The sequence below is a fragment of the Zalophus californianus genome, chromosome 9 (assembly GCF_009762305.2).
Source record: "Zalophus californianus isolate mZalCal1 chromosome 9, mZalCal1.pri.v2, whole genome shotgun sequence".
Taxonomy (NCBI): Eukaryota; Metazoa; Chordata; class Mammalia; order Carnivora; family Otariidae; genus Zalophus; species Zalophus californianus.
The window spans coordinates 20,374,622-20,387,737 of record NC_045603.1 but is presented as its reverse complement, the minus strand read 5'-3'; the positions used below and the strand labels follow the sequence as shown (position 1 = coordinate 20,387,737).

Below are 13,116 nucleotides of genomic sequence, written 5' to 3'. Positions count from 1 at the left end.
ATATTCATTTCCTTTTCTCACATACCAGGCCCTTTTTTAGGCACTGGGAAACACAGTCAGTGAATGAAACACACAAAAAACCCTGCCTTCATGGAGCTACCATTCTAGCAAGAAGAAACGCTGAGCAAAATAAGTAAAATGTATAGCATGTTAGACAGCGGTAAAACCATTAAAGCAGAGTCGGGATAGGGAGAGTCTGGAGGTTGGGGACAACGGTTTCAAATAGGGAAAGCCTTACCAAGAATGAGAGGGACATTTGAGCAGAAGCACAGAAGCATCAAGGGAGTAAATCATGAGGGATGTGGGATCTGGGGCTCTCTGCGTTCTTGACCTGGGGATCCTTGAGTGTCACTGCTGTAGGGGGTGCCTGGCAAGGAGCTGTTGTGGAACTTTTTTCTTGATTGCAGCACCAAGCCCACCTCCAACAGGCATATTTCTTGCATGGAACCAAAACTGGGGGTTCTAAGCCGTGGGAATGAAGCTGCTTTGTTGGCCTTTGAGCCCATCTCAGACATCTCAAATCCTCCTTGAGATATGTCCTGATAAGAATGAATAAATTAATGGAGACATATTAGCTTAAGGCAGGTGCCACAGCTTCTGTGCTCTTTCCCTGAGAAAACATCCCTCTGCAACTCCCACAGAGATAGGATATAGGTGAATGCTTGTACCTAGCTGTCTGTCATCCTCGAGCAAATTACTCACTGTTGCAAGACCTCAGATTCTTTATCTCTAAAATGACGCTAAGTGTCCGCATTAAACTTTTACCTGGTCCCTTTTACAGTTTCTTCACCAGTTGTAATTTTCTGTAGTTTCTATTATAGTCTACATACTCGACTGTATGGTGCAGGTTGGGTCTAATAAATATCTTGTTGCAGAACATTTCCTTTGGAGCCATCTGTGTTGCTGTTAGCCGATCTCTATTATCAGAGATTATCCTTATGTGGCTGCAAAGGGCCACTTTCTGAGGAAGCTTTAATGGAATTATTTCCCAAGTTACAAGCAAACATTTCAACTGGTATATCCAAGGTAATGGTGTTTGTGATGTGTCCTCAGTCTCTCATCTTTTGATTCTGTATGTACTGCCAGTGGTTGTCAGAGCTCCTTCATCAGAAGATGCTTCTGTGGGATGATTTCTGTTTAAAGTAGTGATTCCTAAACACTGACCTACAAAGATTGCAGCAGGATTAATTGGGAAGTTTAATAGAAATACAAATTCTGGGTTCTCACAGAACTGGGTTCTCACAGAATTCTGGGTTCGCCAGAATTCTGACTCAGTAGGGCTGAAACTGAAAAATCTGCGTAGTTTTTTAAAGCCCCCTAGGTGATTCTGCTGTTTGGTCAGGTGTACAGAAATATCTAAATACATCACATACGAATAAAAATCACTAATTGCAAGAGAATTGTATACTTAAATCAGATTCTTTGCATTTATTTACAGAGATGCTTATAGTGTCATAGTTGAAAGAAAAACATGGTTCTATGGGCAACTTTATCTTCTAGTCTTGTCATTAAATTGTTCCATATACTATTTGAATAAGGTGTTGGTTGGTGTCTAATATGAAATAAGGGATACAATAACAGGTATCTCTTTGATAGTGGTATATTTTCCTTAATTCTCTAACACTTAGATCTCACTGGCTGTAAATCAGTTTCTTATGTGTAAACTTTGGAATTTGAAACATGCCTTTCACTTTCTCTAGATTCGGCTTTTGACAATAAGGATCCTAAACCATTTTGAGCTTCGACTTCCAGAATTGATGGAGGTATTTTAACTGTTAATTTGGATAACTTTTTAAAAACATAATTCATTTTTTAATTTCCAAAATGACACTTTTGCAGAAAATTCAAACACTGTTGTATAAATATCTATCTTAAAAACTGAAATTTTTGTTGTAATTCTTACTCCTGCCCACACTGAAAATTCACAGGTAATTGGTGAATATTCTTTCAGATTTTTTGTATCCAAATGTATAATTTAAACAATGGCATCATGGAGGTTTTGCCATATCAGCACCTCGAGATTTACCTCATTTCTTCTGAAGTTTAAACAGTATACCACAGTTTAAAGTATCTTACATAACCAGTTCTCTGTTGATGGTTGCTTAGGTGGGTTGTTTGTCATTTTTCGGCTTTTCCAGTAAAAGGGTAGTGAACATCCTTATGCTGATATCTTTGAATAGGGAAATAGTCCCATAATGCAAAGTACTACTTCTAAAAGTAGAATTGTGGAGTGGTATATATACACATTTTTATTTCAACAAATGTGGCCAGTTGATTTTAGTCATTTTGAGAATTAGTTTCCTCTTTTTTACTAGTCATTTCTGTGCTAAACATTAATCTTAAATTATCTACCAAAAACTAAGTACTATGAAGAAAAATGAATCATTTATCCAAAAAAGTGTTGCTTATTTAATTTAAAACATTAACATAGCCCAGTTTTTCTTTTTTAGATCTTTGGCCACATTTCATGGTCTTTTTGGGAAATTAAAGTACTGACCTGCCTCCTTTTTTTCTCCATTCACTCAGGATGATGGGCTCTCAGAGCGTCAGTCTGCCTTTGCTATATTACGCCAGGCAGAACTTGTCCCAGCAACTGTGAGCGATTACAGAGAGAAGCTTCTTCATTTGAGAAAACTAAGACATGATGTGGTACAGGCTGCAGTCCCTGATGGGCCGTTACAGGAGGTATAAAATAGTGTCCATGTTTTTTAAACTTAATTTATGCTTTATGATCTGTTTTGCTGGCTTTTGAAAAGAAAAACATATCAAGTAGTTAAAAAAAATTTTTTTTTAAACTAGATAAATCTCCCGCTTTCTTAGATGGCTTTGAATTAAATGGCTCTGCCAGCTTTTTCAAAGTGGAAATAATTTACTCTCCTCTGTTCTCCTGAATAGATGCATGAAACGTGAAGGCAGGTAGGAAGTGGCAACAGGAGTACTCAACGTCAAGTTTAAAACTTGATATTCTTCCTCAGTTTTGTTCATTACCTCAGGATGTCAGGCCTCTACCTTTGGTATTGGGGATTTTTCATCCATGACCCTTGAAGATGGATCACAGATCCCTTTGGCGGCAGGAAAGCCAAGTGGAGGCATTCCCTGTAGATCAGAGTGGTTCCACTCTTAACCTGTTTTATATATTATTGTCCTGTATTGTTTCGTTTTGGAAAAGGGCTCTGCTGCGAAAATAGTAACAAACACCTCACCTCCAAATATTATTAGAACTACCATTCTATGATGCCTCCCTAGCACATGGGGATGTGAGTAATAATGACGGTTGTTCTCAAGGTGACTGAGAAAACTTCAGACCCTCTGAACTGAATACATCTGATGCCTAGTTTTGAAAACTCAGCCATCTGCTTGCAAAGCCCCAGCTGCCATTCACAGTGTACTGTCTTGGGTTCCTTAGTATGTGTGCTTTACTGCTTACTCCTGAGGTTTTGTCCTACATGGTAACAGTAAGAGCAGTCTTTGGTAGGTGGGAATTTTAATCATGAGTCAGGTCTGTTGATTCAAATGCTGTACCCTTTGTGAACAGCTAGAGTGAGTTTGAGTACATTTGCTTTAATGATTCTTCTCTGTTAAATAGCGAGTGATGTTTTGGGGAGAGTTGGAAAATTATTATACACTGAATTTTGGATTGGTACCTACAACTTGTTCTTTAAAGCACACACTTCTTTCCAACCTCCGGTTGTCTGAGTTGGGATATTTGTATTTTTGGGTGTTGTATTGTAGCTTTATTACCCATTTACTAAACTTGCCTCCTATCATCGCAGGTGCCGCTTCGTTATTTATTAGGCATGTTATATGTTAACTTCAGTGCCCTCTGGGATCCTGTCATTGAACTCATAAGGTAAGCATAGGTTCAACGGATGAAGCGTTATGTTTTTAACTACTGCTGCAGAGTGATCAGGCCATTATTCTACTCCTTCTAGGTGTGACTTAAATGAATGGGTGTGGATAGTATCTGTAGCTCCAGTCCTTTGTGGGACAAAGTAAAGAAAAAGGAAACCTCAATTATTCTAATGCCAAGTTTTTCAACAGTTCGAATATTCTGTGTATGTTTCTTCGTGCAGTGAAATGACTTTGGAGGACTTTCTCTTTTTACTTTATATGATTCATCTGTATTGTTGATTTTTCTATTTTTTTTACAGTGACAAGATGTTATATAATAATAGCAAAATTTTATTTTATATAGAGTCAGTGAGCCACACTTTAGTTTAAATTTTTATTTATATTTATATATTTATTAATATATATTTGTATTTGTATTATATTATAGGTTTTTATATATCTAATATATTTTATATATTTGTCTATAGAAAATATATATTATAAATATATTCATATTTTTATATAAATGTTTTATACTTTATATATTTTATTAATATTTTATATATGTTGAGTCAGTGAGCCACACTTTAGTTTAAAAATAAGGACTTTTTAAAACCCTAGTTGTCTAAGGCAAAATTCCCTTAGCTCTAAAAAGGACCTTAATAATCATATAGAAAATACATATATTGTGCGTCATATGTTTGCAGACATTTGTCTTCAGATGGTCTACTCTGCTTTTTGTCAGATTAGAAATATATCATGTGTGACTTCTCAGAACCCTAACCATTGGTTTTTATCTGACAGAAGTAGAATAAACAAATCTCTTTCCAATTTGGAATCGATTTGTCTGCCTTTTACTGCCCTTCAGAACCATCCAGCCATTATGCTGAAAATCAAGGCCTTCTTAACATCAACTTCATAATTTTGTTTATTGCACTTAAGGAAGAATCTGATATATGTGTTACCAATAGTCCACTGTTAAAAGTGTTGGTTTCTCAGTTACTGAATGCCTTTAATGGTTCTCCATAGCTGGTAGGCTATCTCCTGTTGGGCACATTTATCTGTCTGAAAACTGGTTTATTTGTCACGTATAGTCAACAACATATATATAGTTCATGTCTTATGTAACAATCTGTATTTTGCCCACGGACATCCCTGTGGTCAGAGGCAGTGATGCCTAGGAACTGGAGACTGATCTTTGCTAAGAAGCCCTTTAATCTGGGCTGACATGGGCCTCAGAATGCATGAAAAGTAGCCAGGAAAAGGGAGGCAGGAGTCTAGCCTGTGTCACTATGGAGACTGTCTTCAGGTTGCTGCTCAGTAGAGCTGTTGGCTGAGATCTGCTTAAGAGTCTCTACTGGCCCGTCATCTGTTTAGGAACACAAACACATATTCCACACACACACACACACACACAATCACAACCAGCTATAGCAATAAAAAGGGTGTTGGGCTGTGGCATTATTAATTAAAGATGATAGATGATATCCAATCTCCAAATGTAAAAAAAAAAAAAAAAAGGCTCTTGGTCCTCACCTGCACCCCTGACCAGGTGCCCTGTGCTGCTTGGGAAAGGCCAGACCTGCTCCTTCAAACTCCGTAGTCTGTGACCCCCAAGAGCTAGGCCAAGGCCTTCGCATGCTCCCATCTGGGTGCTGGTGAATGTTGACCCCCTCATTGGAGTCCATGTGGTCATGCACAGGCCTAGGGGTGATCAATAAAATATTAGGAACAGAAAAAAAAATCATACTCTTGGAAAATTAATGACAGAAAGAATATAAACATTTTGAGACTATTGTTGCTAAGATACCAGATTATATAAACGCATGATTCATCTCTTCACATTCTGAAAGGTATGTTTCATGTAGTTTTTATTTTGCCTTTTTGTTAACAAAAGTGTATTTTAATTTGGTGGAGGAAAAACCAGTACTTATTAGCTTTCAACAGTTTTCTCTTAAGTCCTCTCCTTTCTTTACTGTGCCATATCGCCTCATACCTGATACGTGTTCCCATTATTGTGCCTTTAAAAATAGTCTTCTTATAGGCATCTGCTTAGGTTTTTAAAAATATCCCTTAGTATTTTGTGATTATAAAAATAATTCCTCTTCAAAAGTTAAAAACAGAAATACCATATGATTCAGTAATTCCACTGCTGGGAATTTACCAAAGAAAACAAAAACACTAGTTCAAAAAGATATATGTTTACTGCAGCATTATTTACAATAGCCAAGATATGGAAGCAACCTAAGTGTCCATCAGTAAACGAATGGGTAAGAAAGATGTGGTGTATGTATACAATGGATTATTACACAGCCATAGAAAAAGGTGAGATCATGCCATTTGAGATAGAGTGTGTTATGCTAAGTGAAATAAGTCAGACTGAAAAGATAAATATCATATTATTCCACTTGTAAATGGAATCTTAAAAAAAAGGAAATAAACAAAAAGCAGAATCAGACCTACAAATACAAAGAACAAACTGATGGTTCCCAAAGGGGAGGGGATGGGAGGGTTGGGCAAAATAGGTGAACAGGAATGGGAGATACAGTCTTCTAGTTATGGAATGAATAAGTAATGGAGGCAGAGCATAAGGAATACAGTCAGTGATATTGTACAAGCGATATAATAGGGCAGATGGTAGCTACAGTTTGTGGTGACATAGCATAATATAATAAATTTGTCAAATCACTAAGTTGTACACCTGAAACTCATATTGTGTGTCAACTATACTCAAATTAATTAATAATAGTAATAATTCCAGCTCAGTGAAGGCATTTTGAAAAATATAAAAAAGTACAAATGTTGTTTAAGCCCTATATTCAGGTATAACCTAATTAAATTTTAGTTATATCCTTTCACTTATTTTTTCCTATGAGAGATCTTTTAAAAGGATTATACCACATATTTTGTTTTGTGATCTTTTCTCTTAGTTCTCATGCACACGAAATGGAAAATAAGCAATTTTGGAAAGTTTACTATGAACATCTAGAAAAAGCAGCTGTACACGCTGGTATGTAAGGGAAGTGAAGGGGAGACTGGGAAGAAAAGATGTTTATTTAATTTTTTACTGCTTTATTGCACATGAATGGGGAAACAAATGAAAAATGAATTATCTTGGGCGCCTGGGTGGCTCAGTTGGTTGATCGACTGCTTTTGGCTCAGGTCATGATCCTGGAGTGCCGCGATCGAGTCCTGTGTTGGGCTCCCTGCTTGGCGGGGAGTCTGCTTCTCCTTCTGACTGTCCCGCCTCTCATTCTCTCTCTCTCAAATAGATAGATAAAATCTTTAAAAAAAAAAAAAGAATTACTCTCTTAAAAAAAAAAGAAAAATGAATTATCTTGATAACCTTTGGATATAATTCATTGTTTCCTCATACATTGAGAAAGAAACGCTCTCACTTGAGGAAACACATAGGACAAATGCCAACATTTCTCGAGTGGTTCTGACGACTTTTCACGTTGCAGAGAAAGAGCTGCAAAATGATGTCAGAGACGAGGAGTCCATTGGAGATGAAAATTGGGAGCAGACTCAGGAAGGAGATGTTGGAGCTCTTTATCATGAGCAGTTAACATTGAAAACTGACTGTCAGGAAAGACTGGACCACACCAACTTTCGTTTTTTGCTCTGGCGAGCTCTGGCAAAATTCCCAGAGAGGGTAGAACCACGGTCCAGGGAGCTCTCCCCACTTTTCCTGAGATTTATCAAGTAAGTATTCTTTTCTAGGAACATCCCTGGTGGGGTGTGAAGAAGAGAAGATGCAAAGTCTTAAGCTCCCAAGTAGCCTGAGTGTTTTTATATGTGTCACATTTTTAAATAATGGGCATGTCTGTATAGCACTGGCTCTCTCAGAGAACAACTAGTTTTTGTCACCACTTAATTTTACACAAGTGAAAATCTCACCAGCCTATAAATGATGTTAATAAAAATTCCAGGTTAAATTAAAAAAAATCTAAAAATAAAAATTCCAGGTTACAAAATAAGAAGGGCCATATTGAATTCAATCAATGTACAAAGCCCTTGTTTCTTGCCCTGTTGTTTATTGTTTTATTTCCTGCCTAGGGCATTATTTTCCAGTAACCCAAGCCCAGCCACTCTGTTGTGAGCCTCCTGATGTTTCCCAGGATGCTGAGGGAATATACTCTCAAAGAATAACAAGAACTTTCTGAAGCGTCGTTTTGTTGTGACTAAGTAGGCTGTGTGAGAGTTGGATTACTTTAAAACTCTAAAGATAAGGGATATGATGTACAGAACAGTACTAATCGTTCAATAAAAAGTATGTTTTCCAGTAATACTTCATTATATGGGAAAATGCCATAGGTACAGGTGAAGCAGGCTACAAACCACAACATGCTTGGTTTGTTCAAGGAACAGTCAGGAAGTTTCAGTGGCCAGAGCAGTGACCCTAGGAGAAAGTAGTTGGAAATGAGGGCAAAACCTTAACAGGGGACCAAATTGTATAGGGCCTTTAAGTGATAGTAAAGGACTTTGATTTTTTTTCTCTTAGTGAAATAGAAAGCCATTAGAAGGTTTAAACAGAGGGATGGCATGACTTAAATTTCTTGAGGATTTTTCTAACTGTCATGTTGAGAATAGACTGTAGGTTGGCCAGAACAGAGAGACCAGTTTCAGAGATTATGAGAGTCCATGGAAGAAATGATGGTGACTTGACCAAGGTACTAGTATTATCTTGTACTATTGTACAGAGTACAACTAGTTGTACAGAGTACAACTGAGGAAAGGTGTTTGGATTCTGGATATTCTTGGATTTCAATTCAGTAAAAAATATTTTTGAAGGATTGCAACCAGATCAGCCTGTGGGGTTTGGTCAGCCAACAGACCAGATGTATGGGTGTTTGGGGGGCAGAGGGGCCATCCAGGAGGGTGAAAGGGGGGAATTGGGGATGTCTCTAAAGTTTTGATCTGAGTGACTGGAAGAAGAGAGTCACCATTTACTGAGATTGGAAGGATTGAAGAGGTTTGCAGATTTGTGGGGAAGATCCGGAGTTCATTTTTAGACGTGTTCAGTTTGGGATACTGAATAGACATCTAAGTAGGAGTGTTAAGTAGGCAGTTAAATTTGGAGTTTAAAGTTCAAGGGAAAGGTTTGGCCTAGAGGTTATAAATTTGAGGATCATCAGTATACAGATATACAGATGATTTTTTAAATTAAGCGACCAGGAACGAGGCCACACCTAAAGTGCAAATGTAGAGAGAGAAGACTTCCAAGGACTGATACTGCTATTTAGAGGTTGGAGATAAGGAACCAGGAAAGAGTGACAGAGGAAGAACCAAGACCTTGTAGTATCCCAGGACCCAAGTGAAGAAAGTATTTCAAAGAGGAAGTAATCAGTTGGATCAAACATACCTGAGGCATCAGTCAGATGAAGCATAAGGCTTGACCATTGGCTTTAGAAGTGACCTTAACAAGAGTTGTTTTGGTTAACCTAATAGGGATGAAAGCCTGATTAAAATGAGCTTAAAAGGAAATGGAGAAGAAAAATGAAAACGAGTATGGGCAGTTCTTGTAAAAAAGAAGCAGACAGGTAGAGGGAGATGTGGGAGCAGAGAGAGCTGCTGTTGCTAGATAGCTATGAAAGATTTAAACAGCATATATTTGTATAACGCTGGTATGAATGAAGGGAGGGAAAATTTGTAATGCAAGAGTGGGAATAAAATTGCTGGAGTCATTTTGAACAGTTAAGAGAAGATAGGATCCAATGCATAAGTAGAAAAGTTTACGTGAATAATTCATTCTGGCAAAGGTTATAAGCGAAAATTCAGGCAGATCACTAGATACCATGGTGGAAGAGTAATGATTTTTTCGCCTGATTCTTCAGGCTTTAATTTACTTATAGAATGAAAACAGTGATATTTAGCTTCCTTGCCTTGTCTTGAATATCATATAATGTTTATCACTTGTTTTGTGGAGTGCAAAAAGCTATACGTATGCAAGCTAGGACTAATGGTGTTAATAGGAAATAAATTTCTTACCATGTTAAGTTTCCAAATTTTTCCCTAAAGAAAGAAGTAGATTACAAATGGATTACTAAAGATGGAGAGAGGAGCTGGTAAAAAGAAGTGGTTTCTGAATTTAAAAAGACTTAGAGACTAAAGACACACAATTTTTTTAAATATTTAAAATTAGTTGGCAATGATTACCTGTAGCAAGTATTTTTATATAGGTGATCCAAACTAATGGAAAACTCAAATGTCACCTTTAATTCCAACTTTGAAATATATTATGGGCTTTTTATTTTATCTTATTTTATTTTTTAGTTTTTGACTAGAAATTTGTATTTCAAAATATGTTTCAAACCATTCAGTATTAGAATTAATTTGTGAATCCCTTATAACCATTCTTTGAGAGAACCAAACCAGAAGCAGTAATCACTAATGATGACACAGTATCCTGATAATAGGTGACATCTAATGAGTACTTGCCACGTACTAGGAGCACTCTTATAAGCGCTCTGAGTTAGCTCACTTAACATGGGTGAACATGCTGTGCATATGGAGAAAAGGTTTAAACAAATATGTCCTATATGGTTAATTGAATGTTGAGAATATACTAGGATGTTATTAAGTAGATGACGGTATGGTGTGTAACTGACACAGCAGCTTGGCTCATTTTAATTCACTCATCCATTTTTAATGTGTTTAGTGCTAGATCCTGCTGGGTGAGAATACAAAGTTGAATATGGTGTAGCATCTCAGCTCTCCAGGTGTCTAATGTGTATTAACCTGGAGTTTAACATGTATTAACCTGGAGTTTCTTCTGTGTGTTGATAGGGTGCTCTCCTCACACGTTATTTTATAAGTATATTTTTAATTGCAGACTTTAAAGTCTGATCAATTTCCTTACATCCATAGCCCAGTGCCATGCACAAAACAGACAACAAATGAATAACTGTTGCATGAGTAAATTAAAGTGACACATAACCAGTGCGCTATATGACAGCCTTCAAGATATTAGTTACTTAAAACAATGGGCCACAATTAAAGGGATGGAATTTAATAAAAATAATTGTGAATACCAATTGCACAAGCTTAGTTTAAAGAGACAAAAGGGAAAGACTTACTGATTTTCATTGCCTGGACATTCAGTTTGAGTCAGTGTCATGTTGTGACTGCCCCCTAATGCAACAGAGTTGACCGTTCCATCTGTCTTACCAGACCACGTCCAGAGGACTGAATTTCACTGAGGCACTGTATTTGCAAAAGGACATTGGCAGAGTAGAATGTGTCTGGTGGAAAGTGACCAGCATGCTCTTAATGCTATGCTTTAATTAATTATTTAATATAATCCACCCCTACACTACCTCCCCCAGTTATGGTTCCAGAAACAGGGAGACTGATTCCAACTCTGTCCAAAAGGGACTTTTCAAATATTTTCAACAGTGCGATTTTAAAAGTGTAACTGCAGTTAGTGGTAGTTTGTCAAATAGGGTACTTAAACGGGGCTGAATAAAAAAAAATAATGTGAGGAGGCTTGGCTGAGGTGCTGCTGAAGACTGCTCAGTGCGTGACTCTGAACCATGGCCGTGCATCCATCTGTCATAAACAGAATGAGGACATTTCGGCTTCGTCTCTTTCCACTATAGCAATGAGTATTACCCGGCAGACCTGCAAGTCGCTCCAACCCAGGATCTGCGAAGGAAAGCCAAAGGGGAGGCAGCAGAGGAAGTAGAAGAGGAACCTGCTGCAGGAGATGCTGAAGAGCTGGAGGAAGAAGTGGTGCCCATGGATGAACCCTCACAGAAGAAAAAGACAAGAAGAGCTGCAGCAAAGTAAGTTCAGCATTGCTGAAAGATCACAGATCCAGGGTTCTAGGAGAAATGGGATGAGACCTCTGATGGCCTGAGTGTGACAGAGCCTTGGACAAGATGAACCACCCAGATGATTACTTACATAAGTGCTGTATATCCCCCGGGGATTTTCTTAACTTCCTGTCTTCAGAGTTTTTTGGTTGCTTGCTTGTTATTACTAATTTTTTCTTAGTTAGCCTCAGACTGTTAGAGTTGGAGGGACTTTGGGGGTCATCTAATCATAAGTCTTTTACAGATAGAGCATTGGGCCTGGAGTGGTTGAATACTCTTTGACCTTTGCCCTTCACTTTGATGGCACCGGTGTTATGTTTCTTTGCTAGGGGACCACGTAATGGAACATCTCTTCTCTTATAAATAAACTGCGTCAGCACTTTTACTTTGCCTTTTGACTTCTTGCCTGGTTGCCTTTTTTCCCCATGCTTTTACATTCTCTTTCCTGTCCTGTGGGTTGTTCATTTACCTAACTTGTTAAGAAATCTTAGAAAAAGTAGAAGTGATCAGGCTTTCAGAAGTTCCTGCAGCTTGCTTGAAGACTGTCTGAATTGGGGCAGCAAGGATCCAGTGTATTGGTGCTTCCATGTTATTTTAAAACTTTAGATCTTCATTGGTTCATTCAGCAACTGTATTGAGTGCCTTCTAAGTGTTGGGCTGCAAAGATGAAGGGTACTTAGCCTCCACTACGCAGAAAGCACAGTCTGATGCCTGGTCGAATTTTTTTTATAGAAGTATTTTTAAAGGAGTTCAAGGATAAGACGAATAAAAAAACAACAACAAAAAAAACAAGGTATTACAGGAACATACTAAAAAATGACTTAATTCTACCACAAAGAGAAGACTGTTACAGAGGGCCCCACTGAAGCTGAAAGATGAAAGTCGGCCAGGCAGCTGGGGCAGGGAAGGACTCTGCAGCTGATGGAGATAGTGTGTAAGGCAGAGGGGCAAGAAAGAGCATGGCTGCGCATCCTGAAGCTGTAGTTCCTTCTCTGTTTCTACCTGACAGATCCCTGAGCGTTCTGTCCCCTGCTACTCCCTCTCAGACAAAAATCGTGGTTTTCTTCTTCATGTCCTCAGCAAATAGCAAAAGATTAGTCCTTGTCTTTGGTGAATAAATGAATAAGCTATTTATTCAGTCATGCCTCATCTTTCTCACCCCTGGACCTTTTCTGTGTCCTTCCCCACATCCATAATGTGCCCTTGCCCCATTTCCGCCAACTGAAATTCTACTCATACTTCCAGAAACAGTTCCTGTACTACTTCGTCACTGAAGCTTTTCCTGTCTTCTAAACTGAAAGTTCTCTTAACTCGGCTTCAGACTTTCAGAAGAGCCATCCATGCCTCTATCATGGTGCCTCTCCTTGCCTTGGATATTAATTTTTTATAGATCTGCCATGTTAATCAGTCTTTAGGGATAAGGTCCACATCTTTAGCCAAACTTAGAATATTGCTAACATACACCATT

At 38.0% G+C, this 13,116-nt stretch overlaps 1 protein-coding gene across 5 annotated transcripts in view; it reads left to right on the top strand.

The window, feature by feature from the left end:
• Nucleotides 1-13,116, top strand: part of UTP20 (UTP20 small subunit processome component) — a 101,143-nt gene that overhangs the window by 21,788 nt on the left and 66,239 nt on the right. For all 5 annotated transcript variants that reach the window (XM_027594716.2, XM_027594717.2, XM_027594718.2 and 2 more), the window contains 7 exons: nucleotides 876-1,026; nucleotides 1,701-1,763; nucleotides 2,527-2,685; nucleotides 3,774-3,850; nucleotides 6,762-6,841; nucleotides 7,296-7,536; nucleotides 11,433-11,618. In XM_027594716.2, coding sequence (XP_027450517.2) covers nucleotides 876-1,026; nucleotides 1,701-1,763; nucleotides 2,527-2,685; nucleotides 3,774-3,850; nucleotides 6,762-6,841; nucleotides 7,296-7,536; nucleotides 11,433-11,618 — 957 coding nt within the window. The remainder of the gene's footprint in view (nucleotides 1-875; nucleotides 1,027-1,700; nucleotides 1,764-2,526; nucleotides 2,686-3,773; nucleotides 3,851-6,761; nucleotides 6,842-7,295; nucleotides 7,537-11,432; nucleotides 11,619-13,116) is intronic.